The following is a 24,672-nucleotide window of genomic DNA, read 5'->3' on the forward strand; positions in this document are numbered from 1 at the left end:
CATTGAGGGGCAATATTATATTATGTGTAGGAAAATGACAGTATCCCTAAACATTTTTTTAAAGAAAAAAAGCACTCTCTCTCTGTGTGAATGCAATAATGGAATACTGAATGGTATAGTTTTTGTAAAATATACAGGGATTCATGATATGTAAAATGAACAACAGAAAGAGAAGGGAAGTCACTGATATCTTAAGGATGTAAAATGAGTATTTTATATATATATTACATATATATGTGTGTGTGTGTGTGTGTAATATATATATGTAACATGACATTTTCAACTACATATTACTCAGTTTTGTGTGTGTGTATAACTCAGTGTGTATTACTCAGTATGTGTGTGTATACAGTAATAATAATAATAATAATAATAATAATAATAATAATAATAAAACAACAACTGAGTAATAGACTTATGGAGGGGAAGGTGGGAAGTCTAGAGATTTGGAGGAATCTTTAAACATGGATATATATGGTTATATTGTTATGATTTTATATTTGTTAAACCAAATAAAAATTATTTCAAAAAAATAAAATAAAAACAAAGCGCTGGCCCTGAGTATGCTCAGCCCACGTGGCAGGAGTCAATAAGACAGCGATGCTCCTGAGCATGCGCATCCCCACGTGGCAGCTTCCCATTCAACGGGATGCCCCTGAGTGTGCTCACCCCCCAAAAAACATCTCTTTCCCCGCTTCCCTGCACCCAGCCGCCCCTTCTTGCCCTGCTCCTTTCCCTTGATAAGAGAGAGACCCTTCAAGCCGTAAGGGCAGGCGCGGCTTCGCGCGCCGCTACTGCGCACGCCCCGCCGCCTGCGTGGCGGCGCGCATGCGGAATAGCGGCCCCGCCAGCGCGAGCGGGCAGCAACCGCCGCATCGGCTGCTTTCGTCAGCGGAGCGCGAGAGGGGCCCCCCCCCTCGGCGGGGGGCGGGGCTTCGGCGGCGGCGCGGGCGGCATCCTCGCGAGCTGAGGCGACGACGAAGGAGCCCGTCGCCTGAGCCGAGCCGAGCTGCCGCGCCGATGAACCGTTGCTGCCCCACCGCCGCCGTGAGGAGAGCCGCGCGGCCGGGAGGGACCCTGCTGCTGCTGCCGCTGCTCCTGCTGCTGCTGCTGTTGCCGAAGGCGGATGCCGCCGCCGCCGCCCGCGCTGCTTCCTCGCCTTCGCCGCCGGCCCCGGGGCGCTGCGAGGCGGAGGCGGCGGACGTGGCCGGCGGCGGCAGAAGGGGAAGCGGAGGCGGAGCGGCTTCTGCGGCTGCCTCCGAGAACCCGGCCCCGGGGACAGGTGAGAAGCAGCGGGTGAGGGAAGCCGCCGGGGGGTTGGAGCATCCCCGCCGCCGCCGCCGGAGGAGGAGGAGGAAACGGGGGAGCCGCCGAGGCTCCCTCAGCGCTGAGGGAGGGAGTCTTCGTTGCGGTTCCTCAAAGGCTCGCAGGGACGCGTTGACGTCACGTGTGGAACGGCGGACGCGTGTCTCGCTCCTTTCTCTCGCCGGGGCGCTGCGACGCGCGAAGTTGGCCCCGAGTTGGTGGCGCGGGGGCGGGGATGCGGATCTTCGGCGCCGGCATCTCCTGCTGGTGAGGGAGGCGAAAGGAGTAAAAGGCCATTAAATGCAGGGCACGGAACGGATCCCTCGGGTCTCGCCTCTGCTCCGGAAGGAGGAGGGGGGTGTCGGCGTCACGTGTGGAGCGGGAGACGCGTGTTTCGTGAGAGCGAGCACTTGTTGGGGTGTGACGCGTGTAAAGTGGTCCTAAGTTGGGGAGGGAGAAGCCAAGCGGTGTGTGTGTGTGGGGGGGCAGTCTCTCCAAGGATGGAGATTTTTTTGGGGGGTGGGATCTTGGGGGGTGGTGCGGATCAGGGGAAGGGAAGAAAGCCTCCTAAAACCAGCCTTTCTCAACCTTGGGTCTTCAGATTTTGTTTGCTTGTTTGTTGATTGATTGAATATATATACCACCCTATAGCTGGAGGTCTCAGGGATGTTCACAGAAAAGATCACAATATATAAAATCAAAATAAAACCTATAACACCCCCCCTAGCTTCCAGGAAGGGAGTTGTAGTCCCACAACATCCAAGGACCCGAGTTGGGGGTTCTGGCTTGCAGTGAGGTGTGTGCAGGATGAAAACTGGGAAGGCTTTTAGTGCTAGTTTATCGCTGAACTTAAGATCTGACGTACCTATGGATGTGTAGGTGGGAGAAGTAGTGGCGTTTTACCCTAAGCGCTGCATAATAGGGAACACTTGACAGAGTTTGGTCATTGGTAGTTCCTGCCCCCCCCAATTATTTTACTAATTATCCAGATTATTACCAAACCGAATTACTTCAATTTAATACAATTTCATAAAATCAGGTTTCCCGCTGCTGTTGCAAACATATGTCGATCATTTCCTCCTGTAGCCGCATCATCTCTTATTTAAGAGACTTTTTTTCCCTCCTTACAAACAGTGCCTGTGTTACATCTTATAAATATAAAATCCATTTCACATGTGTAGTCCTTCATATACATTGTGGTTTCAGTCCTGGCGTGCTGGGAGAATTAATTACTGTCTTCCATTCTTCAGTTCTTTGCAGTGTTTGGTCATTGTTATTATTATTGTTAATTATATTTATACATCACTTTTTTTCCACCTAAGGAGCTCAAGGCTGTGTACATGGTTCTCCTACCCCCCAGTTCATCCTCATTAACAACCCTGTGAGGTAGGGCTGGTGACAGGCCCAAGATCACCCAGTGCTCTTCATTACTTCGAACTCTGGTCTCCCAAGTCTAACTGTTAAATCACACTGTTTAGGAAGCCTTCTGAACACCCTTGCTGTATCTACAGTGGTGCCCCGCAAGACGAACGCCTCGCAAGACGGAAAACCCGCTAGACGAAAGGGTTTTCCGTTTTGGAGGCGCTTCGCAAAACGAATTTCCCTATGGGCTTGCTTCGCAAGACGAAAATATCTTGCAAGTTCCTGCGGGTTTTTTCCCCTCCCCCCGCCTTTTGCTAAGCCGCTAAGCCGCTTATCAGCTGATCCGCTAAGCCGAAAAGCCGCTAAAAGCCGCTAAGCTGCTAATAGCACTAATCCGCTAAGCCGTCAATGGGCTTGCTTCGCAAGACGAAAAAACCGCTAGACGAAGAGATTTGCGGAACGGATTAATTTCGTCTTGCGAGGCACCACTGTACACTGAAATGTAGCCAGCGTTGCACCCTTTCAATTCATGTCTTTGAGTGGAGCATTAATGAAGAGCTTAGGTTTTCAGTTTCAGTTTCAAAGCCCCCCTTGGGCCAACTCCTTATTTATCTTACCCATTTGCAATGTGTTGGTTTTTTTTACACGTCTTAAACGGCTTGTAAAAAATAAATGGAGTGGGAAGGCTGTCAGTGCAGTTCTCTTGGCTCTTTCATTGCTCATCCACTTATTCCTGCAGAAGATCCAGATGTGTCGGCAGGCAACTGTGGTCCTCTCTCTTTTTCTCTCTGTGTTTGATTTACCGTACTAGTCAAAAGGAGTAGAAGCAGCAATGCGGAACTGAGGCAAGTGCATGAAGCTTTCCCGGCAATCCCAGACTTCTAACTCGACGTTAACCCACAAGGAAGTTACTATAAAAGTGCTCTGGAGGCTTTAAAAATAATCTTCGTAGGAGGGTGCTGTTTAATATTTATCATCCTATTGTCTGCATGTTTTATAGTTGTGTGTAATGGTGGAATATAGCAACTGCTCTAACCATTTATCTTACGTCTGGGTCTTGCGCTGTGCAGAGGGCAAAAGACGCTGTTTGCATGTTAGTGGAATCTGAAGCAGAGTGAAGGAAGTTGGGATTGAAATAAACAGTCCTATGAAGTGTTGATAATATATTATCAGCAGGAAGACTTGCTCAGAGGCGGATGAATTCATTCCCAGGAAATAAACTCGCCATCATACTGTTGAAAATGAGAAGATGGAATGTAGATTGTTCTGGAGGAAGTTTCGTGGATGCGAGAGATGGAACTGAAACTTTGACATTGTCCTGTGACCCTGTACTTTGACATCTTCAAAAGTGTGTTCAGCGAACACCTTGACAGTGAATCACTTTCCTGGGGGGAAAAGTAACCATTTTGGAAATGAATTGACCATACTGTTTAAAAGCAAATTAAAAAACAACAAAACATGAAAGTGTTTTCAGAAGTATGTAGCTTCTGCAAACGATGGCAAAAAAGACAAGTGTGCTTCTGTGAGAAAGATAAGCATCGGGGGTGGGGTGGGGAGCATATATCAGGTCATTTGAAGTGTGGGTTATTACAGACTTTGCAGAATTTTCTTTATTTGTTACAGTTGTGCCCTATCTTTCTGTTAGGGTGTCCAGAATGGTATGTGGATGGTAGTATCAAGTTTTCCAAACAACGTTGTGAGGTATGTTAGTTAGGCTGAGAGCTGGTGACTTGCCTATGGCTTGCCTATGGCCTGTCAGTGAGTTTTATGAGTAAATAGGTATTTGAACTCAAGTCCTGTTCTAATGGCTGCTTCAGCACATTGCAGAATGCTACAGGGAACTGTTTTGTCCTCGTGGATATTCTTAAGGTCCAGAACTTGCTTGGCTTTGCTACTTTGCTTTTTCTAATGGTATTTCTGTAACTGGGAGAAGCAATATACACAGCCAGGAATCAGGAACAGCTGAAGAGCCAGAGAAAATGTGTCCTGTATTTGTGGGTTCCCGATTCAGGATAGTTTTAGCAATTTCTCCCAGCCAGAGTGGTGATGCTGGGAGGAGCCAGAGGTTCTAGGTACCCAGTATGGCTGCTGCTTTGGGGGGGGGGGGGCAAGTGGGTATGAATGTGGAATTGTGGAGCACTCTGCAGTAGTAAATGATGGAATAATGTTGGGGATTTGACTAGTGTTTTCAGATAACTGGACTGAGCCTGTGATTCTATTTTATCCTGTTAGCATGGGAGTGGTCCTGTTTTCTATTTTAAATACTTTGGCTTGGATCCATGTTAATGGAACAGGGCTTTCCTGCCCCCTTTTCCTCTGCAGCCCCCTGAAACCTTGCTGCTGTGAATTGGTTGGCCCCTGGGATATTGAGGGGTGGTGGCAATTTAGGACCTAAACCATACTTTATACTGTAATAAATCTGAAAAGTGTGTTATCCAGAAAAGTTTTTTCCGGATAAATAGCTTAAGGATCTGTGGTATTTCCAGAATAGCATGACGTTAAATTAGGTTTCTCTGTTCTGTTTTTTAGGATCAGAGACATAGTGTGCAGTGAATCATTTACCCTTCTTGCCTTTTTTCTCTCTCTGGTATAAAAACAGTTTCTCAGCTCTGTTTTTCTTCTTTGGTCTAAAAGAAGTTTTGGCAAATGGGCACTGCCCTGGTATGTATACTGTGATCTTTTAGGTGCCAAGTGAAGACCAGTTCCTGTTCTCTCAGACCTTTTATTTACAATCTTATGTATTGTTTTAGTTCTTGCACCAAGTTTCCCGTTGCTGGTTTTTTTTGTTTGGCTGGTTTTAAGTATTGTTGCTGCTGGGGTTTATGCTGATTTTAGTCAAGTTTTTCAGAGTTTTACTTTATTTTGTTTATTGTGTTGGGAATTGTATTTTGTATATTGTTTATGTAAGCTGCCCAGAGAACTTTTTCCAGAGAACTTTATAAACCATTGATCAGCAATGTTCTTTAGGCATCTTACATAAACAATATACAACATACAATTCACTTTGACTTACAGTGTATTAACATCTCGGGATTTGAGGGATTCTTACTTGTATTCCAAGTTCTCAGCATATTTCCTGTTTACTGTGGGTATGTTTTTCCCTTATCAGTTTCTTCTAGTTAATCTTTCTTTTTCTGAAGTCTTCCTGTAGATTGATATCTATTGCGCTATGCTGCTTTTATCTCAACTTTCTAAATAGTGATTCTGAAGTACAACTGCATGTTTACACTGATAAATGAGAAATAATCCTACTTGACAAGTGATGGTATGCTGCATATATTCTAAGTTTGGGATAGGTTGTGGTAAATTTCCATGCTTCAAGTGTCCTATATGGAGTGCCTAATATAGATGTAGGACTTTACGTGGATTCATGTGAGGAGCCTTTCAGCTTTGAGGCTGGGAATGGAAATTGGAACCAAATTCTTCTTCATATTACTATGGCTGAAGATGTCATTTCATGCAAAACATCTTATTCAGCAAACATTGTCAACAACCATCATTTGTTTAGCAAACTTTTCTGCAATACATTACTCTGGATTGTTTTGGTTTTTTTTGGGTGAGAAGGGAAGCTATTTCTGTCTCTTTGAATTTGTACACTTTTCTATTCCAAGAGCTCACAACATTACTAGCCTAAATCAAAATATAAGCAAATAGCTAAAGCGGACTCCATAAAATAAAAATTCACACAGTTTCAACGGTTGAAATCCCAGCTTCTCTTCTACTTCCCAATAGAGCAGGCCTTTTCCCATTGACAGTGCCTCGGTTTTACCTGGATTGGGCTTCAGTTTATTGCTCTCATCTTGATACCAAGACAAGACAACAGTCCAGCACATTCATAGCCAAGCCTGCCAGATGTAAAGGAGAGGTAGAGCTGTGTGTCATTTACATGTTACTGACAGTGTAATTACCAAAGTCTGGATGACTCCACTCAGCTGTTTCTTACAGATGTTAAATAGCATAGGGGGTAAAATCGAACTCTGAGGAACCGCACGTAGAAGGCTCTATGGGGCTGAAGTGCACTCTCCCAAGTAGCACTCTCTGGAAATGTTCATTCAAGTAGGACTGGAACCACTGCAAAGTTAACAAAGGACACATAAACCCCAGTTTGAATGGATCTAGAAAATCAGTTGTCTTTGAGAGCACTTGGATCTGATCTGTAACATTAGTCTACTGAGTATATTGTTGGTCCAAGCTGGATTTTGCTTATTAAATAGTTTTTCACAATGTGATGATACAAGATAGCAAAAATAGTAGAATGAATGTGCAGTGTAGCTGGCATCTCTTTTTAAGGATTAAGAAAACCAGAACTGAATTAGAAGTGGTCATTTTTGTGTGTATTAATTTTCTGATAATAAAACTCTGGATGAAGTAAAAAAAAGTCTGTTGCCTGGGAACTCTTTATGTTTCCCAAACTGAAAGTTGGTGATTAACTATCTATGAAGTATCTTGCATTGCTGGTGACAGTTATATAATGATCTGTCTTTCATTCTTTTTAGATACAGTTATCATTCTGCAGTGTTGGTTGCTGTGGAAACCAAGCTATGTGATACCCACAGTAGTTAAAGCAAATTCATTATGTAATAGTTATATACTTTTATATTGCACTAATTACAGTAATCTTGTGTTTGTACTAACCACAGGCAGTGAATGCTATATATATGTAGTACAGTGTTATCTCGGGTTACATACGCTTCAGGTTACATACTCCATTAACCCAGAAATAATACCTCGGGTTAAGAACTTTGCTTCAAGATGAGAACAGAAATCGTGTGGCGGTGGCACGGCACAAACCTGAAGAGTTTCAGGTTAAGAACAGACCTCCAGAACGAATTAAGTACGTAACCAGAGGTAACACTGTACTGATAGGCCAAAAAATATATTACCGTATATCACAAATATGCGTTTCCGACTATAGTGTTAAGAACAGATAGTTTTCAGTTGGGAATATTATTGGCTACTTTTATCGCAGACATCATTTCCATCATAAATGAAACTTCAGAAAGGATGCAGTGCACAGTAGAAATTTAACTTTCAGCTTTTGTACTGGTTAGGTTTGCAAAAAGTTACCACATTTTTTATATGCAAAGAGTTGATTTTAGATAAACAGTGCTAAATGAGGGCTACTTCCCACACACCCATCTTTGGTAATATCTCTTATGCAATTATTGGCTGAGACTGGCCTCTCTTCCCCGCGGTCTCGCTTCCTTGACTATTAAAAGACGATTTCCAATCGATATGGAAACAAGCAGTGGATAATATAATAACAACTCTGGGATTCAATCCACAGTTCTTACTTAACATGGGGAATGAACAAGCAAAAACCATTATAAAACGGTGTGTGGTCGTCTTTTTTCTTTGGCCAGGTCCCCCAATTTTTTAATTGGTGAAACTAGAAGATATTCCACTTACCAAATGCCATAGATAGCTAATCTTGAAATACCAAAACAACGAAGGGCTTTCATCTTGACGCGTTGTCAGGCCTTCCCTTCAGCAGTTCAGGAAGGCAGTTATAGGAAGATACCATATGAGGAGAGGAAATTCCCATGTGGCTCTGGGCAGCAGGAAACAACGGAGCATGCCCTTCTTCATTGCCAGTATTACGTAGACATTCAAGCTAGGTTTATCCAGCCCATCCTATATAAGTTCCTTGGGTGTTCAGAACAACACTACATCTCCCTATTACTACAGAAGTCACATATTTAGTTGCTAGATTTTGTACTGCCATGATAGATATTCATCGAAGGATGATCTATGCTACAAATCAGTCCTAAATAAAAGGCCCATATTGTTAGAGCTGCACTTCTGAAGCCCCACCCCATACAGCTGTTTTTTTTTTAACTGATCTCCTTTAAATTTTCCTTACTGGTTTTTAGTCATCCATTACCTATGCTTAATCAAGTATTCTAGGTATACATTTTAATCTACGTTTGGTTCTTGTTCCCAATTAATTTAATAATTATCTGCTTAGAGATATTGTTATGCTATTTATTTAGATGTTTTGCTTCTGCTGGTCTGTGACTGTAATAAAGTAAATTCATTCATTCTTATGCAACATGTCTCTGAAAAACCCTTGCATTCATGCCCCTGGAAGCCACATGATTGGCTGAGAATCCTAAGAACTTATTTTTTTGCATGTTCAGTTACACAAAAGTGCTTCAGATGTTGCAGAAGAGATATGGTCAACTCAAAGTTGGGCACCTTATATTTGCTGCAATGTGTAAAGTGGCTCTGATCATTGTTGAAAATATTGGTGTATAGTGGCAGACTTTAAGTTTGTCTTTGCTCTCTGGAGAAGGATGGGTTTAATTTCTTCTTTTGCTTTTTAGTATATTTTTTGTTAATTTGTTTTCTGTGACACAATTCGATTCTAGTGCTCTGGCTGTTGAGGTCATGTTGTTCCTGCTTATATTTGGTGTTCTTTTGTCAGCATGCTTTCTGAAGGGATCAACTGCTGTTCTTTCTTAACATGAATTGTTGAGCAGGGCTAGAAATTCTGATCGCTGCAGGCTTATAGATCAACAATAATATTTATTGATTTCATGTACCTATTGCACGGGTGATAAGGTTGGGAAATAATTTTCTTGAAGGAATTTTTTTACTTAGCTGTTCAACCAGCTTAGGGCAACTAAAGCTTGGACCTCTTCATTCAGTGCTATGAGTTGCATGGTGTGTCAGTTCTATGAAGTTAAGATCCCTTACCCAGCAAAGCATGCAGGGTTGGTTTTAGCAGAGGCCTTTGGCTTGCTTGGGTGAAATCCCTCCCAGTAAGCAGGCATATCCCTACGCTGGAAGGACATGATCACTACGTATTTCAAGTTCCATTTTGTTTTCTGGTATTTTATTTGACAGAAATTGTGGATTCAGAAGGGATCTTCATTTTTCAGTAGCTCTTGTTCTAAGTAGCACCCCTGTTTTTTAAAAGAATTTGTTTTGAACGTGAACCTAAATCCCATCGATTTCCGTGCAGCTTAATTCAGAGAAATAAGGCATGTCTCCATGGATTGAAATTGTCTTCTGTATAAATTTATGGGTGAATCACTTATTAAATTGCTGGGTCAGCATTATTATTTCTTGTAGTGATAAATAAGTAACTTATCCACACTTGTATTAGTTTTGTCAAAAAAGGGCTTAAAATAAACATTTCAAAGCAAATGATCATGCTTACAGGCATATTTGAGATTATGGTGTTTTGTAATTAACAATGAAAGTATATCATATTTTTTGACTTTGTGGACTGATTGTTGCAATTCCAAGTATGTTTGATTCTGACTTCTCTTAGTGGTAACCTGAAATGCTCCAGTAAGGTGGTACAAACAAAAACGTTGGCTAGCAAGATCTCTTTTCCTAATTTATTTATCTCACTGCAAACTGTTCTTCCAAAGTTACATCTAAAGGGTTGGTTTTATTTATCTAATGAAATTCTTGCTCTGTTTAACAATAGTTTTATATCTTTGTTCAGTAGTTATTGTGACCTGGTCCCAATAACAGAAGCATCCTTGCAACAACAGAAACATTCCTGTTCAGTGTTGTCAATAGACATTCCGTCTCTTAGGTGCCACCCTGTTCCTCTTGGCCCAGCTACATGGCAGAAGATAATGCAGTATCTCTTCTGAAGAGAAGGAAACTCCATCCTACTATACATACTATTCTTTATGTCTTTTGCAAGAAGGAACATTTTTCTTTGGTATTTCCAAAACTCATTCTTATGCTTGTTTGTTTGTATGCAAACAAATATGGAAATATAATTGACACTTCAAAATATGCCATATTTGAAAGAATATATACAGAAGAAGAGCCATGTTCATAGAAACAAAGTTTTAAAAATGCAAGAGGATTACTGTTGAATTGGTCCAAGGGTCTATCTATAATAGTCAGCCAGATGACCCTGGGAAACCCATGGCTAGGCATGAAGGAAATACTCCTTCCTGATAGTTTTCCCCCCAGTAAATTGTTTTCAGTGGGATGCTGCCTCTGCACTGGAGGTTCCATTTAGCCGTCATGGCTAATAGAGGTCTATCTCCCCTCTCTGTCCCCAATTAGTCTAATCCTCTTTTAAAGCTATCTAAGCCAATCTCCCGTCAGCACATCCTGTGGCTTTCAAGTCCATAAATTAATTGTACATTTTGTGAAGAAGTATGTACTGTTGTCCACCCTGAATCTGCAATCTGCCACTCAGTTTCATTGGGTGACCTTGGAGGAGCTAGAATTACATGAGAGGCAGAAAAAATTCTCAATATGTACCCTCCCCATAACATCACGGAAAAGCTGCAACCCTTCTTGAGTAGCATTTATACTGAAGAGCCTCTGTCAATGCCTAAAGATGTGGGTGTTGCTCGCCTTTGAAAAGTATTCATCAAATGCAAGCCATTAAATTAGGTTAGTTAATTTTTATTGTTTTATACAATGTTGTTCAGTTTAAACTGTTTAGTTGAGTTAGCTTATATTTATAATTTCAATAAAGTACTGTATGGATTGATTTTTTTGGTTTGGCTTTTACTTATTAATATTATGATTGCTTTTAACTGTTTCTGATCTTTTAAAATTGTTATTATTCACCTGATATTCTATCAGTTGCATTGGGCACAATTTTGTAGGAAAGCCTCATGCAAATAGATAATGCTGTGATTTATAAACCAAGATTCCATTCCAGTTGTGCCATGTGTTAAAGCTTTGCTGAGTAACAAAGTTTTGTATGAGTTTCTACACCTATTAAAGGAGGGCAAACCAGCACGTTACAATATGGTTGTTTTTTTTAAAGTAGGCACTTCCAGTTTACTGCCAATCATCTTGGTTATATTTCACTGCTGTCTGGAACATACATGTGTAGGAGGGTGACTTACTGAATGTATTAAATGCCCACATTGTTTGTCTTTGGGAGCGTTATTCATATATCTGATTAATATAGAATTAATATTCTGGATATAGAATATGGTCTCTCACAGCAGGTAGATTACTGAATAGGAGTGGACTATTGGATCCAGTGGAGTGGTCATTTGGATTGGCTTCAAAGATAGTCAGTTGCGGATTCAGTTGAGCTCCCTCATTGCCTTCCTTGGTAGTTTGCATTTGGCTAGAGACCTTATTGTATGTGGGATAATGTCCCTCTCTGAACCACACAGGAACACACTTAAATAGTACCAGGAGTCTTGTTTGGTTGGTGTTACACTTGATTATAGGGATGCGGATGGCACTGTGGTCTAAACCACTGAGCCTCTTGGGCTTGCTGATCAGAAGGTCGGCGGTTCGAATCCCCATGACGAGGTTGCTCTGTCCCAGCTCCTGCCAACCTAGCAGTTTGCAAGCATGGCAGTGCAAGTAGATAAATAGGTAGTGCTGCGGCAGGAAGGTAAATGGCATTTCCATGTGCTCTGGTTTCCATCACGGTGTCCTGTTGCGCCAGAAGCGGTGTGGGATGTTTTACTATTTCGTTGTGTTTTCCTAGAAAAGAGGGTAGGAAGGCCAACAGTGGTGTGATTGTTTGGGATGGGAAACCTTCATCTCGCTAATTTGTCATGCTTATTTCAAAAGCTGCTTCTTTGCTGTGTCTCATGAAGAAGAATTCTTTCTCTGAGCAGCTTTGAATCCATTTGAATTCATTTTTAAATTTAGCTTTTCAAAGCTTTGTTTCAGGCTCTTAAATACCTGTATCCTCTTGCCTTTAATATAAACAAATGCATAAAGAAAACGTCATGCTTTATAAGCTTGTAATATGTAATGACTGTGAAATATCTAGCAGTTGTGTTTAAGGGCATGAAGGAAAGTACAGTGGTGCCTCGCAAGACAAAATTAATTCGTTCCGCAAGTCTTTTCGTCTTGCGAGTTTTTTGTCTTGCGAAGCACGGTTTCCCATAGGAATGCATTAAAAATCAATTAATGCGTTCCTATGGAAACCGCCTTCAGACCAGGTCTGGGGACAGTCTGTCCCCCGACCTCTTCTGAAGGCCGGTGGGGGGCGAAAGTCTTTGCTCCCCCCCCTGCCTTCCCGGGACAGCGGAGACTTCTCTGCTGTCCCGGGCGGTCTTAAAATGCTGGCGGGCGGCAGCGAACCCTTCGCTGCCGTCCCCCAGCATTTTAAAAGCCCCTGGGACAGCGGAGACTTCCCGGGGCGATTTTAAAATGCTGGCGGGCAGCAGCGCTGCCGCCCGCCAGCATTTTAAGATCACCCCAGACAGCAGAGAAGTCCTCCGCTGTCCCGGGGTTTTTAAAATGCTGGTGGGCGGCAGCGAAGGCTTCGCGGGCAGCAGCGCTGCCGCCCGCCAGCATTTTAAGATCACCCCAGACAGCGGAGACTTCTCCGCTCCCGGGGCGATTTTAAAATGCTGGTGGGCGGCAGCGAAGGCTTCGCGGGCAGCAGCGCTGCCGCCCGCCAGCATTTTAAAATCGCCCCGGGAGCGGAGAAGTCTCCGCTGTCTGGGGTGATCTTAAAATGCTGGCGGGCGGCAGCGCTGCTGCCCGCGAAGCCTTCGCTGCCGCCCACCAGCATTTTAAAAACCCCGGGACAGCGGAGGACTTCTCCGCTGTCTGGGGTGATCTTAAAATGCTGGCGGGCGTCAGCGCTGCTGCCCGCCAGCATTTTAAAATCGCCCCGGGACAGTGGAGGAATTATCCGCTGTCCCGGGGCGATTTAAAAGCCCCCGGGAAGGCAGGCAGGGGGGACAAAGACTTTCGCCCCCCACCGGCCTTCAGAAGAGGTCCTGGACCTCTTCTAAAGGCGGGCGGGGGGCAAAAGTCTTTGTCCCCCCTGCCTGCCTTCCCGGGAGAGGAGCTGGGACAGAGCAACGGGGGCTCACCCTGTCATGCAGATTCAAACAGCTGACCTTCTGATCGGCAACCCCGAGAGGCTCAGTGGTTTAGACCACTGTAGGCCACCCTAGAGTTCTGTACCATAAATTAGGTTGAGATGGGAATTCTAGACCAAGATGGGTATCCTAAAGTGAAAATGATGGACCACTCTGGGGCTTGGGCTGCAGTCTGGTATCTGAAATCTAAACTGTTCTTGGCTTTGAGGGCAAAATAGTGAGGTGTCAATGGATTTTCCTGTGCAAAATAGAGATGGAAGATACTTTCAGAGATACAAATGATTGCTGTTTATGTTACCAGTGGAGACAGTTCTTGCTGGGGAAGCCACTTTTTTCTTGCCAGGATGGCCTAATGGAGGCACTTGCTGGTATTGGCAGTTAGCCAATAGATCAGGCACAATTAGGTCATGCGTCTGGAGCACTTTATGTTTGCAGACATTGCAGAGAAGTTAGTCTCCTATTAATGAAGATAGCTTGTGTGGAGCTAGGCTTACTGCTTCTTTCATCCTTGTCTTGCACAGCCTCCTGTAGAGCAATGCTAAAGAAGCCAAGGTGTTTAGCAGCATGCACAGAGTGCTAGCCAGACTGGCCACCTGCGTAATAAGCAGCCAAAGACTGACTCTCCGTAATGATAGTTCTATTGTAGATAGATACACCTTCAAACTTCTGTTTACTGTTATACTTTCGTTGAGGGGTTAACAAAAGGTAGCCTCTCCCCCCTTCACTGTTTATTGGACATAAATTCTCTGTACCTGAAGCACCTGAGAGAAAGGCTGCAGTGGGATAGTGATTGACATTTAAAAGATGTTATATTTCTGCTTCAGCTTGACCACCTGTGTTCAGTCAGAAGTCCCAGTTGTAGAGATAGACAGAACTGGAATCTTTGAATCCTCTGCCATAGTTAGTGGGGTGAGCTATGAGCATTGTCACTTGTTTTAGCCATGTGTATTATAAATATCTTTGTTTCTTCACATTCCTTTCAGTGTTTGAAACTCCTATTGTTCTAGGCGCATTTTGCGACAGGGAATTTCATCAGTGCAAGCAGTTTCTGATCTCGGCGCAGTACTGTGCCTAAGATTTCAGATTAAAACGACAGAGTGGAAGGAAAGGAGGAGCTTTTCCTGTCTCCCCACTTCTAGCTACTCTCTGAAGACTGGAGAAGAGACCCTCTTAAGAATCTTAGGGGGTTGGGGCAGGCAAAGGACTAGACCATGTGAAGAATGAACATAATATTTTAGCTGCAGTTCATTTTCAACTTTGTATTCTTGTTGTTAAAAAAGCACACCTAGACGTTCCGTTGTTGCACCCATAACCTAGGCGCAATTTAGCTCCTTGCTTTCATATGTCAGTTTCTAACACTGATTCGTCTGGAAAGAGGTGTGTAGATGTCTTTTTAAGGCTAAGGACCAGGAAAGTGGGATGGTGTACCTGGGAATTCATCATGTTTTGAACACTGTGGACCAGAATTCTTTCAGCACTGTTGTACTGAGGAACATAGTCTGGTGGTTTGCCAGTTCCTTCTGAGATACCACACCCTCTTACTTTATGGCCATCACACAATAGGGGACTTGAAAAGTTTCCAAATTAAAACTTAGTACCTTCTGCTCACTGGAACAGTTGTATAGTATTTACAAGAATAAACATGCAAGGAAAATGGAAAGGGACCATTAGTAGGAGGCAGGTATTGAGGCTTGGTTGAAATATCCTGAGATGTTTTGTTATGGTTGATATTCACTGTTACGCAGCATAGACTGATCGAAAATGTTGGACTTGCATAACTATTTCAGTGATTCTGCTGTCAGTATGAACTTGGTTAGAACTGCCACATAGTTCTTCAATTATTTTTGTTTTTCTTAAAGACCAACCCAACCTGCCTGCCATTTATTTACAGGATTTTTATGCTGCTTTCCAGGACCAAGGCCCTTTCAAAGTGTCTGGCAATCAAAATCATAATAAGCTGTAGCAAAACAACATCAATACAAACTTCAAAACTATATTTTTTTAAAATAAAAAAATATCTTTATCCTTGCCTAAAATTCAATAAGGAGGGAGCCAACCTCTAGGCCAGGGTGAGGTAGTTTCACAAACAGGATGCCACAACTGAGATGGCGCCACACTATGTACTGTGCTTAGCTGTGAGAGTGCAATTGTACCTTGGGTCCCAAATGCCATGGAATTCGGACATTTTGGCTCCCGAATGCCACAAACCAGGAAGTGATTGTTCTGGTTTGTGACCATTCTTTTGGAACCCGAATGTCCAACGGGACTTCTGCAGCTTCTCATTGCCTGCAGGAGGTTCCTGCAGACAAACAGAAGCCGCTATTTGGTTTCCGAACATTTTGGAAGTAGAACGGACTTCCGGAATGGATTCCGTTTGATTTCCAAGGTACTACTGCACAAGGAAGGCCTTCTCAGCAGATCTTAAGGCATGGTCTGGCAGATAATGGAAGAGGCACTCCTTCAAGTACTTGGAATGCAGGTTGTTCAGGACTTTATATAGCAACAACAAATCTTGAATTGAGTCTTGTATCATATTGGCAGACAAAGCACTTTGTACATGTACGTTACCTATTTTATTCACAAAAATTATGTACTGCTTGATTGGGGGTGGGGAACCTCAAAGCGGCTTTTGTGTTACATGGCCCCAAACAGAAGTACCGCTCACAATCCTCATGTTGCACCAGTTGCAACTTCTGGATTATCTTCACAAGTAGCCCAGTATAAAGCACATTGCAGTATGTTAAATGTAAGGTTACCAAAGCATGGATAACTGTTACTAAGTTATCCTAGCCCAGGAACAGCTGCAGCTGTGGCCACTGATGCCACCTGGGCTTCGAGTAACAGTGCAGAATCAAGGAGTACTCCCAAGCTACAAAATTGTTCCTTCAGGAGGCGTGCATCTAGCATAGGCCATACCTCCAAATCCTGGACACAAGAACCACCCATCAGCTGCACCCCCATCTTGTTGGGATTCAGCTTTAGTTTATTGACTCATCCAGCCTGCCTCCAGACACCAGTTCAGCATTTGCAGAGCTTCACCTCATTCATACTGGGGAGAGAGAGAGCTGGGTTCCCCCTGCATATTGATGGCGCCATGTTCCACATTACCAGATGACTACCCCCATCAGTTTCATAGAGCTGTTAAACAGCATAGGAGACAGGATGGACCACTGCCGAACCCCACAGCATAGTAGATGAGGGACCAAGCAGTAGTTCCGAAATGCTACTCTGGAAATGACCCTGCAGGCAGGAGAGGAATCACAGTATCATTATGCTTTCAATTCCCAACCCGAATTGGCCTGAATATAAGCCCACTTTCCCCCCAAATTCCGACGGTGAAAAATTAAAGTGTGGCTTATATTCGCGACCTTATGGTATGCAGCCAGGAAGCACCCCCCACCCCCAGTATGCAGCCAGGAGTAGCGAGGAATGGAGCAGCTTTTATTTGGATATTTTTTCTTTTTTTCTTCCCTGGTCCAATTTTATAGGTGCAGCTTATACTCGGGTGTGGCTTATATTTGGGCCAATATGGTACTTGAGGAGGATTGCATTGTTGATGGTCTTAAAAGCTGCTGATAGATCAAGGAGAATCAATGGTTTCACACACTACTTGTGTCTCTTTTCCAATAAAGGTTATCATCCAGGGCAGTGAAAACTGTTCCAGTGCCAAGAAGCCAGATTGAATCTTCCCCTTCCTCACAGTTTATCCAGCCTGTAACCCAGCTGCTAGAAAAAAACAATTCAACCTTCTTAAACTAAATGTAGCCCCATACATTATAAAACAAAACACTACCTGTGGAACCTGACAAAGTTGAGGAAAAGCACACCTAACTCATCAAAACATCTATCTTATAAACCTTACCTTAACTTATATCTCATTAGCAGTATATAAACTCTACTTAAATATATAAACCAAGACTTGAAAACCTCACTTTAGCAAACCCCTCTAACAGAGTTCTCAACAGAGCACCTCTTTACCAGAGCATTTGAACAAACTTCACACTCTATAACCTCACCTTTCATATACCTCCACACTAGAGAATCTTCCTTGATTGACAGCTTCAGCAGATCACAGTCCACACAGTCGCAGGTCAAAATTCCCGACACTGACAACTTGAAACAACTACCTGGTTCAAAGAACCAAGAGGAATATGTCCAAAGATACCTGTTCACAGCCCATTGTCAAATAACATGGAAACACTTGTGTAACCTTTTCACAGCTATTCTGGCCTGTTACTTTAGAATTGCAAGCTTCCTTGCCACACACCGCTACTTCCTGGTGAGGCAAAAGAAGAACTCTGTGATACACCTGAACACTATTGAAAACCATTACCTTACCTCTCTCTCTGACCTTGTACCTGACTTTACTCTTTGGGAGAAAAAAACTGGAACAGATTGAAATGGGTCCAGATAATCCAGTTTCTGCAAGCATGCCCAAAGTTGCTGAGCCACCACCCTTTCTGCAAAGCTTAGTCGTACAAGTTTGTTAATCTTCATAATGTTGCAACACAGGAGTGTAACTCTTTTTGCTGGTGCATTGTGAAGAATTTTTATCACTTCTATATTCTGTTGCACTTTGGGGAACAGTGAGCCTCTCCCTGCTACATGCTAATACATATATTATTAGCATGTAGCAGTACATGCATGTACATGCTAATAATGCATATATTACTGAAGTAAGCAACTTCAGTAATATATGACTCTTCAGTATCCCCCCTCCCCCTTATTTCCATCATAGTATTGAGGACTTCCTAGAAAGTAAACCATGAACCTCAATTTAAGAATCATTCTTTAGTTAATTATCTCAAAAAAGATCAAATATTTCAAACACTTCCCCTGCATATACTGAACGTTTGATTAAATGTGATGTAACTAAAGATGTAGTGAAAACACCAGGAGCTCATTAAAGATCCCCATATGAGCTTTAGAAGCACTTGAATTCTAGTTTGTAATTTCAAGGCTGAGAGTTTGTGTAATTTTAGGGATTCTTGTACTTGCTTGGAAAAAAGATCTGAGATCTTTCAAAATAAGCAAATTGGAAGATGTATAATATTTGCTAAGGCAATCCTGTCTATTGCTAAGTTACACTTAGAATTTTTTTCAATGAATCCGGGACCCTTTTTTTTTTCTTTTGAAGCTGAGTAGCAACAGGGAGTCAGTAATGGGGATGGTGAGGCAAAAGACCCTGGGCCCAAGCACACATGCATATTGTATAAATGGGCAAAGCCCTTCTTTCGCACCCTGTGAAACATAAATGCGCAGAGTTTTTTAAAAACTGGGCAACTGCTTGCCACCTGCCTGTGACTCCCGAGCCTCCCCCTGTCTCCTGCCCACTTCACCCTTTGTTTTGACTGAAGGGCTTTGCACCTTGCCTGACAGAGAAACCGCTTGCCTTGTGCCCCTCCTGGGCAACGGCCGCCCACCCACAACTCCTGAGCCTCCCCTGATCTGTCAAAACAAAGGGGGAAGGGGGCAGGGGATCTGTACTGCCAGATGTCCCTGGTTCCCCTTCGGCAGTGGTGGCAGCTGTGAGTAGCTCCTGAAGCCAGCCAGAGCCAACTGCGCTACCAGGCTGGCTCCGGGCTGCTGAGGCTGCCACTGCCACATTTCCCGGGGACAGATTTGCAAATCTGGGGACATTCCGGGGACGGAATTTGTCCGGGAACAGATTTGCAAATCCGGGGACTGTCCTTGGGAACCGGGGAAGTCTGGTAACCCTAAGATAACCTATCCCAGCAATGCAGATGTTTTCAAGCTTTGTATAAAGCCCATGATATAAATAGCAAGCTTGCTCTTTGTATTCCTGAAATGTTGCTACCTTTCTATTCTATCAGAATAAAAATTCATTGAGACTTGAAAAACTATATACTCAGATGTGAATCAAAACTGATCCAAATTTTAAAAATCATTTTACTTATTTTTTTATTTCTCTCCTTTGGTAGGAACTTAAGAAATAGTCTAGGAAGGGAAAACAATTTCTGGTCAGACTGCAACTTACTAATGAATACTTTTGGGAGAGAGTCAAAAGATCAAGGCATGTGTTCTGGATTATAAAAAGGAATTTAGATGCCAATGTCTTACGTTTCATTTTCTTAAATCTTTCTTCAGTAAGAGAGCAGTTACAGCATTAAAAAAACAAACAAAGTCCTTTTGTACTGTGGTTGGTAAATCTTCATTTCTGTAACATTGTGTGGTAGCTGATTAAGTCCTGTGATTTTGAGTTCAAGAGTTTTTCAAGGCTTGTGCTTGTTTTGCATATATGTAGTAAATGTTACTGCACAGTAAATTATGAAATCACTAAACAAAACACTACTTAAATGTCTGAGCTTGCCGTCAATTAGTAATGCCTTGTTCAGAATAATTTAGGTGGTATTTTTGCTTTAGGAGTTCTTGGTAAGTATAAATTGAGGATTTTTGAGCTTTTACTGAAATTCTGGGGTTTAAATTATTAGTACTTGGAGTGCAAATACTAGAAATGTTTATTCAAAAGCAAGCTCTACTGTGTTCAGTGGGAGTTACTTTGAGGTAATATTTCTAGGTTCATATAATAGCTGTTGCTTTATGGGAAAGCCTTGCCAAAAAAAAAATCTGTTTTCAGATATTACTGATAATCTCATGTTCCTTCTCAATATTTTTTCTTACTGATATTTTACACCATTGACCAGTTATGAAGGCTTGACTTGTATCTTCTGATTTTCCCATCGTTCTTCCCTCCTCTGTTCAATATGCTGCCCAGTTATATTGTTTCTCCCCTTGTAAACGTGTACCAAAATGTATAAAACACAATATCCAATTGACAAAAGCACAAAGTGATAAATTAGTTCTTAAAAATAAGAATCCGTAATTTACTGTAGTGGTTTTTAATTGCAGAATCTCTGATCAGATGCTGATAATCAGATGACCGACAGGATGCTTATATCACTCTTTATGTTAAAGGTGCTTTAATGATGAGCATGTAGACTAGACCATTAAATGCTATAAGAAATAAGGTGATTAAGACAAAGCAGATAAACTCATATTTTGAGGTGTCATTGACAATGAAATTCCATGCATGCTGACATGCAGAACTACATCTCAAAATTTAGGACACATAGAGGAGAGTTTGTTCTGGTTTGTGTGTTTATTTGAAAAGGCAAACCACATTCATTTATTATTATTTATTATTTAGTAAATTTCTATACTTCCCTACACCTGTAGATCTAAGGGCAGTTCACAACACTTCTCTTCCTCTAGTTTCGTTGAGTTCAAAGTGACTTCCTGCTAGGTCAGTGAGTACAGGATTACAGTCGGAGAGTTCCCTAAATGTTAATAAATTATGTTGGACTCCATCTCCTATCAGCCTCTTCTGGTATGGGCCATTGATTAGGAATGATGACTGGTTGTGCAGCAACATCTCAGGGGCCACCTGTTCTACCTCCTTGTTTCAAAATTGCAGGAAACTTGGTTCAGTGGTTGAACCTACCACATGCTTGCTAGTTTTGTCAGGAGTATTTGTCACATGCTTGCTATGATCTATCCATTTGTGTGTGGGAGACTTTACTGAAAAAAACTCAGTGGCTGATAGCTGCATTTTTAATCTGCTGTGATAAAAATAGAATTGAGAAGGTGTAAAAGGAAGATGATACATATCAAAAGGGAGGGACGTATCTGTGGTGGTATATTTGCTATGTGGAAGGTACGTGAAGGGTAGCAGTATTTAGCAAGCACAGCAGTTTTTGTCGTCTTGCAAAGAGATGTATAAAGTACCAATTTCTGTATTTGGTAAAGTGCTAGTAGAAACTTACGTCGTTTAGGTCCAACAGGACTCCAAAATGCAGGAGGAAGCTCTGGGTTTGTAAGATTCTTTTAATGACTGTTTCAGATGACCTAACAAACTTTAAAGCAGAGATAGGAACCTGTGGCTCTCCAGATTATGTTGAATTTGAACTCGCATCAGCCCAATTCTGCCTGGCCAATGTTAACAGCTGATGAGAGCTGTAATTGAACAACATTTTGAGGGCCACAGGTCCCCCCTTGTTCTAAGGCTTTCCTGAATAGGAACCCCCTGTTTGCCTGTGAATAGCACCCACGTACAAGAGGTCTGTTTTATTCACCATGGGTAGTGTGTGAACATGAACAACTGAAGACTTAGTGTGTGAATTATGGTAAGGTTTACATAGAAGTTTCATTTTCCAGTTTTCTCAAGCTTCTCTAGCAATCCAGTCTTAGAGTTGTGTCCAGTGCTGTCTGTGTGGAAGTGAAACAGACTTAAGATCACACAGTGAGACTTCATCTTCCTTTCCCCACCCCTGCAACCTTCTGTGCACCGCCGTTGGATCCTGTCTTTAGTCATTAGGTCATTAAGTCCAGTTGCGGACGACTCTGGGGTTGCGGCGCTCATCTTGCTTTACTGGCCAAGGGAGCCGGTGTTTGTCCGCAGACACCTTCTGGGTCATTCTGGCAAACCAGAGCAGTGCACGGAAACACCATTTACCTTCCTGCTGGAGCAGTGCCTATTTATCTACTTGCACTTTGATGTGCTTTCGAACTGCTAGGTTGGCAGGAGCAGGGACAAAGCAACGGGAAATCACCCTGTCACGGGGATTCAAACCAATATCCTTCCGATCAGCAAGCCCTAGGCTTTGTGGTTTAGACCACAGCGCCACTCTGCCCTGTCTTTAGTAGTTAGTTGTATGTAATTCTAATTTATCCTTTCCCAACCTGGTGCCCTCCAGATGCTTTGGACTTCAACTCCCATCATCGCTGACCATTGGCCATGCTGCCTAGGTCCGACGGGTTTTGTGGTCCAAAACCTGTGGAGGGCACCAGGTTGGGAAAGACTGCTTTAGCAATTGCAGAAAGCAATATGTTTTCCTTAATTCTAATGCGGGCTCTGTGTGTGTATTCAAATGAAATGTCTCTTGATTTGTTTAGGAGTGGCATTTCAAGCTGCTTACTTTAAAGTTTAGAGTGACTGATGCATTGCAGTTAAAGCCAAGAGGTTTGTCTCCTTTAACGGTGCATGTAAAGTCTTCCTCCCATTTTGGCTTAAAATTTCAATTTTCTGCATATTTGCATTTCTTATGACTTGATTATGTTATGCTTTCATGCATGCACAGAATATAAATCAGATGCCACAGCAAACTCCAGCATCTGATTAGAAAGGGTTTATTGCAAGATGGCAAGATGTCTATCATTGCCTGCACAAATGTATTGCACAATATCCTTTTTGAACACTGCAAATGTGCACTGCTGGACAGTTTCTGACTTGCAGCAATGATGATGATGATGATGATAATGATGATGATGATGATGATGATGATGATGTTATTTATAAGCTGCCCATCTGACTGGGTTGCCCCAGCCACTCTGGGTGGCTTCCAACAGATTATAAAACTACAGTAAAACATCAAACTTCCCTATACAGGACTGCCTTCAGATGTCTTCTAAAAGTCAGATAGTAGGCAGATTGATCGACCCTTCTTCTAGGCAATGAAGGGTACAGGAAATTATAAAACACATAGGCACCTTTTGTGGTCTCAAGAGCTGCAGCTGGAAGTGTCAAAGAGGTGCATGAAGTTTAGGAGCTACAGTTTGGTGACCCCTGAACCAAACTGTCCTATTCATTACAGAGGGAGAACCATGTATGAAATTTTGAGAATAGTTGTAGTTCTATTTGAAGGTAGCAGTTCTATTTGAAGGTAGTAGAGAAACTTTCTGGCAAGAGAAGAGGGGGGTCAGTACCTAGGTTGTAGGTGGAACTTATTCGGGATGGTAGGAATGGTATAGTTACAATCAGATGGAACAAAAGGATAAACCTTTTGGGTTTTGTGGTATTCCTCTTTCTGTATTCATGTAGTCTTTAAAGCTTGCAGTTTGCCCTTGATCTTGCTGCAGTCGGTTTCCTCCCCTGCTAACTCTGTTCACGTTGCCTTGACAAATACTTCTAGTCACCCACTAAAAACAAAAAAACCTTTATATATCAGTCAAGATGCTGCCATCTCCCTTTCACCAGTATAGAGGAAACACTGTGAAGCTAAGAACAGATTGTCTCCCTGTTTGTGTTTCCTTTGCTTGGCACTGCAGCCATTTCCAGTTGCTATGATGAACCATTTACAGAGGAAGTTCGCTCAGCCACTTCAATTTCTTTCTTACCCGGGAATATGTTGAATACTGTCAGGAACTTCAGAACAATGCAGCCGAAGTATTCTTTCCTTGAGCATGTGTATTACAAAATGCCAAACTTAGAAATCACAAATTGTAGGGTTGGAAGGGACCTCATGGATCATCTAGTCCAACCCCCTGCAATGCAGGAATCACACCTAATTAATGCCTGACAGATGACCATCCAACTTTTGTTTAAAAACTTCCAGTGAAGGAGAGCACAAGGGAGTCCATTCCATTGTTGAACAGCTCTTACCATCAGAAAGTTCTTCCTAATGTTCAGGCGGAATGGCCTTTCTTCTAATTTGAATTCCTTGGTTCGGGTCCTACCCTCTGGACCAGCAAAAAACAAAGCTTACTCCATCTTCCATTTGGCAGCTCTTCAGATATTTGAAGATGACTATCATATCACCTCTGAGTCTTCTCTCCTGTACAGCAAACTTACATAACTCCCTCAAGAGTTCCTAATAAGCCTTGGTTTCCAGATCCTTCTATCATTTTGGTCAGCCTCCTCTGCAGACGTTCTCACTTGTCAGCATCCTCTTGAACCTGTGGTGCCCAGAACTGGACACAGTACTCACCGTGGGGTCTGACCAAGGCAGAATGGAGTGGAACTATTGCTTCCCTCTTGTTAAATAGACTTATTAGCTTGAATTTCACACTGCTGTACTAGTTGGTCTTCGGTCACACATTTTGCTACTGGAAGGCATGAGATGAGTCAAGGTCAGTGTTGGAAACTGAGATATGAAAGCCAGGAGCTAAATGGCACCTTAAGCCTAGGTTATGGGCGCAACAACGCAATGTCTAGGTGCGGTTTTTTTTAATAACAAGAATACAAAGCTGAAAATGAATGAACTGCAGCTAAAACATTGTGTTCATTTTTCACATGGTCTAGTCCTTCCCCTGCCCCACTCCCTAATATTCTTAAGATGATCTTTTCTCCAGCCTTCAGAGAGTAGCTGGAAGTGGGGAGGCAGGAAAAGCTCCTCCTTTCCTTCCACTCTGCAGTTTTAATCTGAAATCTTAGGGTGCAGTACTGCGCCCAGAGCTCAGAAACTGCTCG

General features: G+C 42.6%; 1 protein-coding gene across 1 annotated transcript in view; it reads left to right on the forward strand.

The window, feature by feature from the left end:
• Positions 1-843: 843 nt before the first annotated feature.
• Positions 844-24,672, forward strand: part of STIM2 (stromal interaction molecule 2) — a 73,020-nt gene continuing 49,191 nt past the window's right edge. Inside the window, exon 1 of the mRNA XM_083754905.1 lies at positions 844-1,282. Coding sequence (XP_083611031.1) covers positions 1,021-1,282 — 262 coding nt within the window. The 5' untranslated portion in view covers positions 844-1,020. The remainder of the gene's footprint in view (positions 1,283-24,672) is intronic.

Source organism: Podarcis gaigeae (assembly GCF_964106915.1).
Source record: "Podarcis gaigeae genome assembly, chromosome: 9".
NCBI lineage: Eukaryota > Metazoa > Chordata > Lepidosauria > Squamata > Lacertidae > Podarcis > Podarcis gaigeae.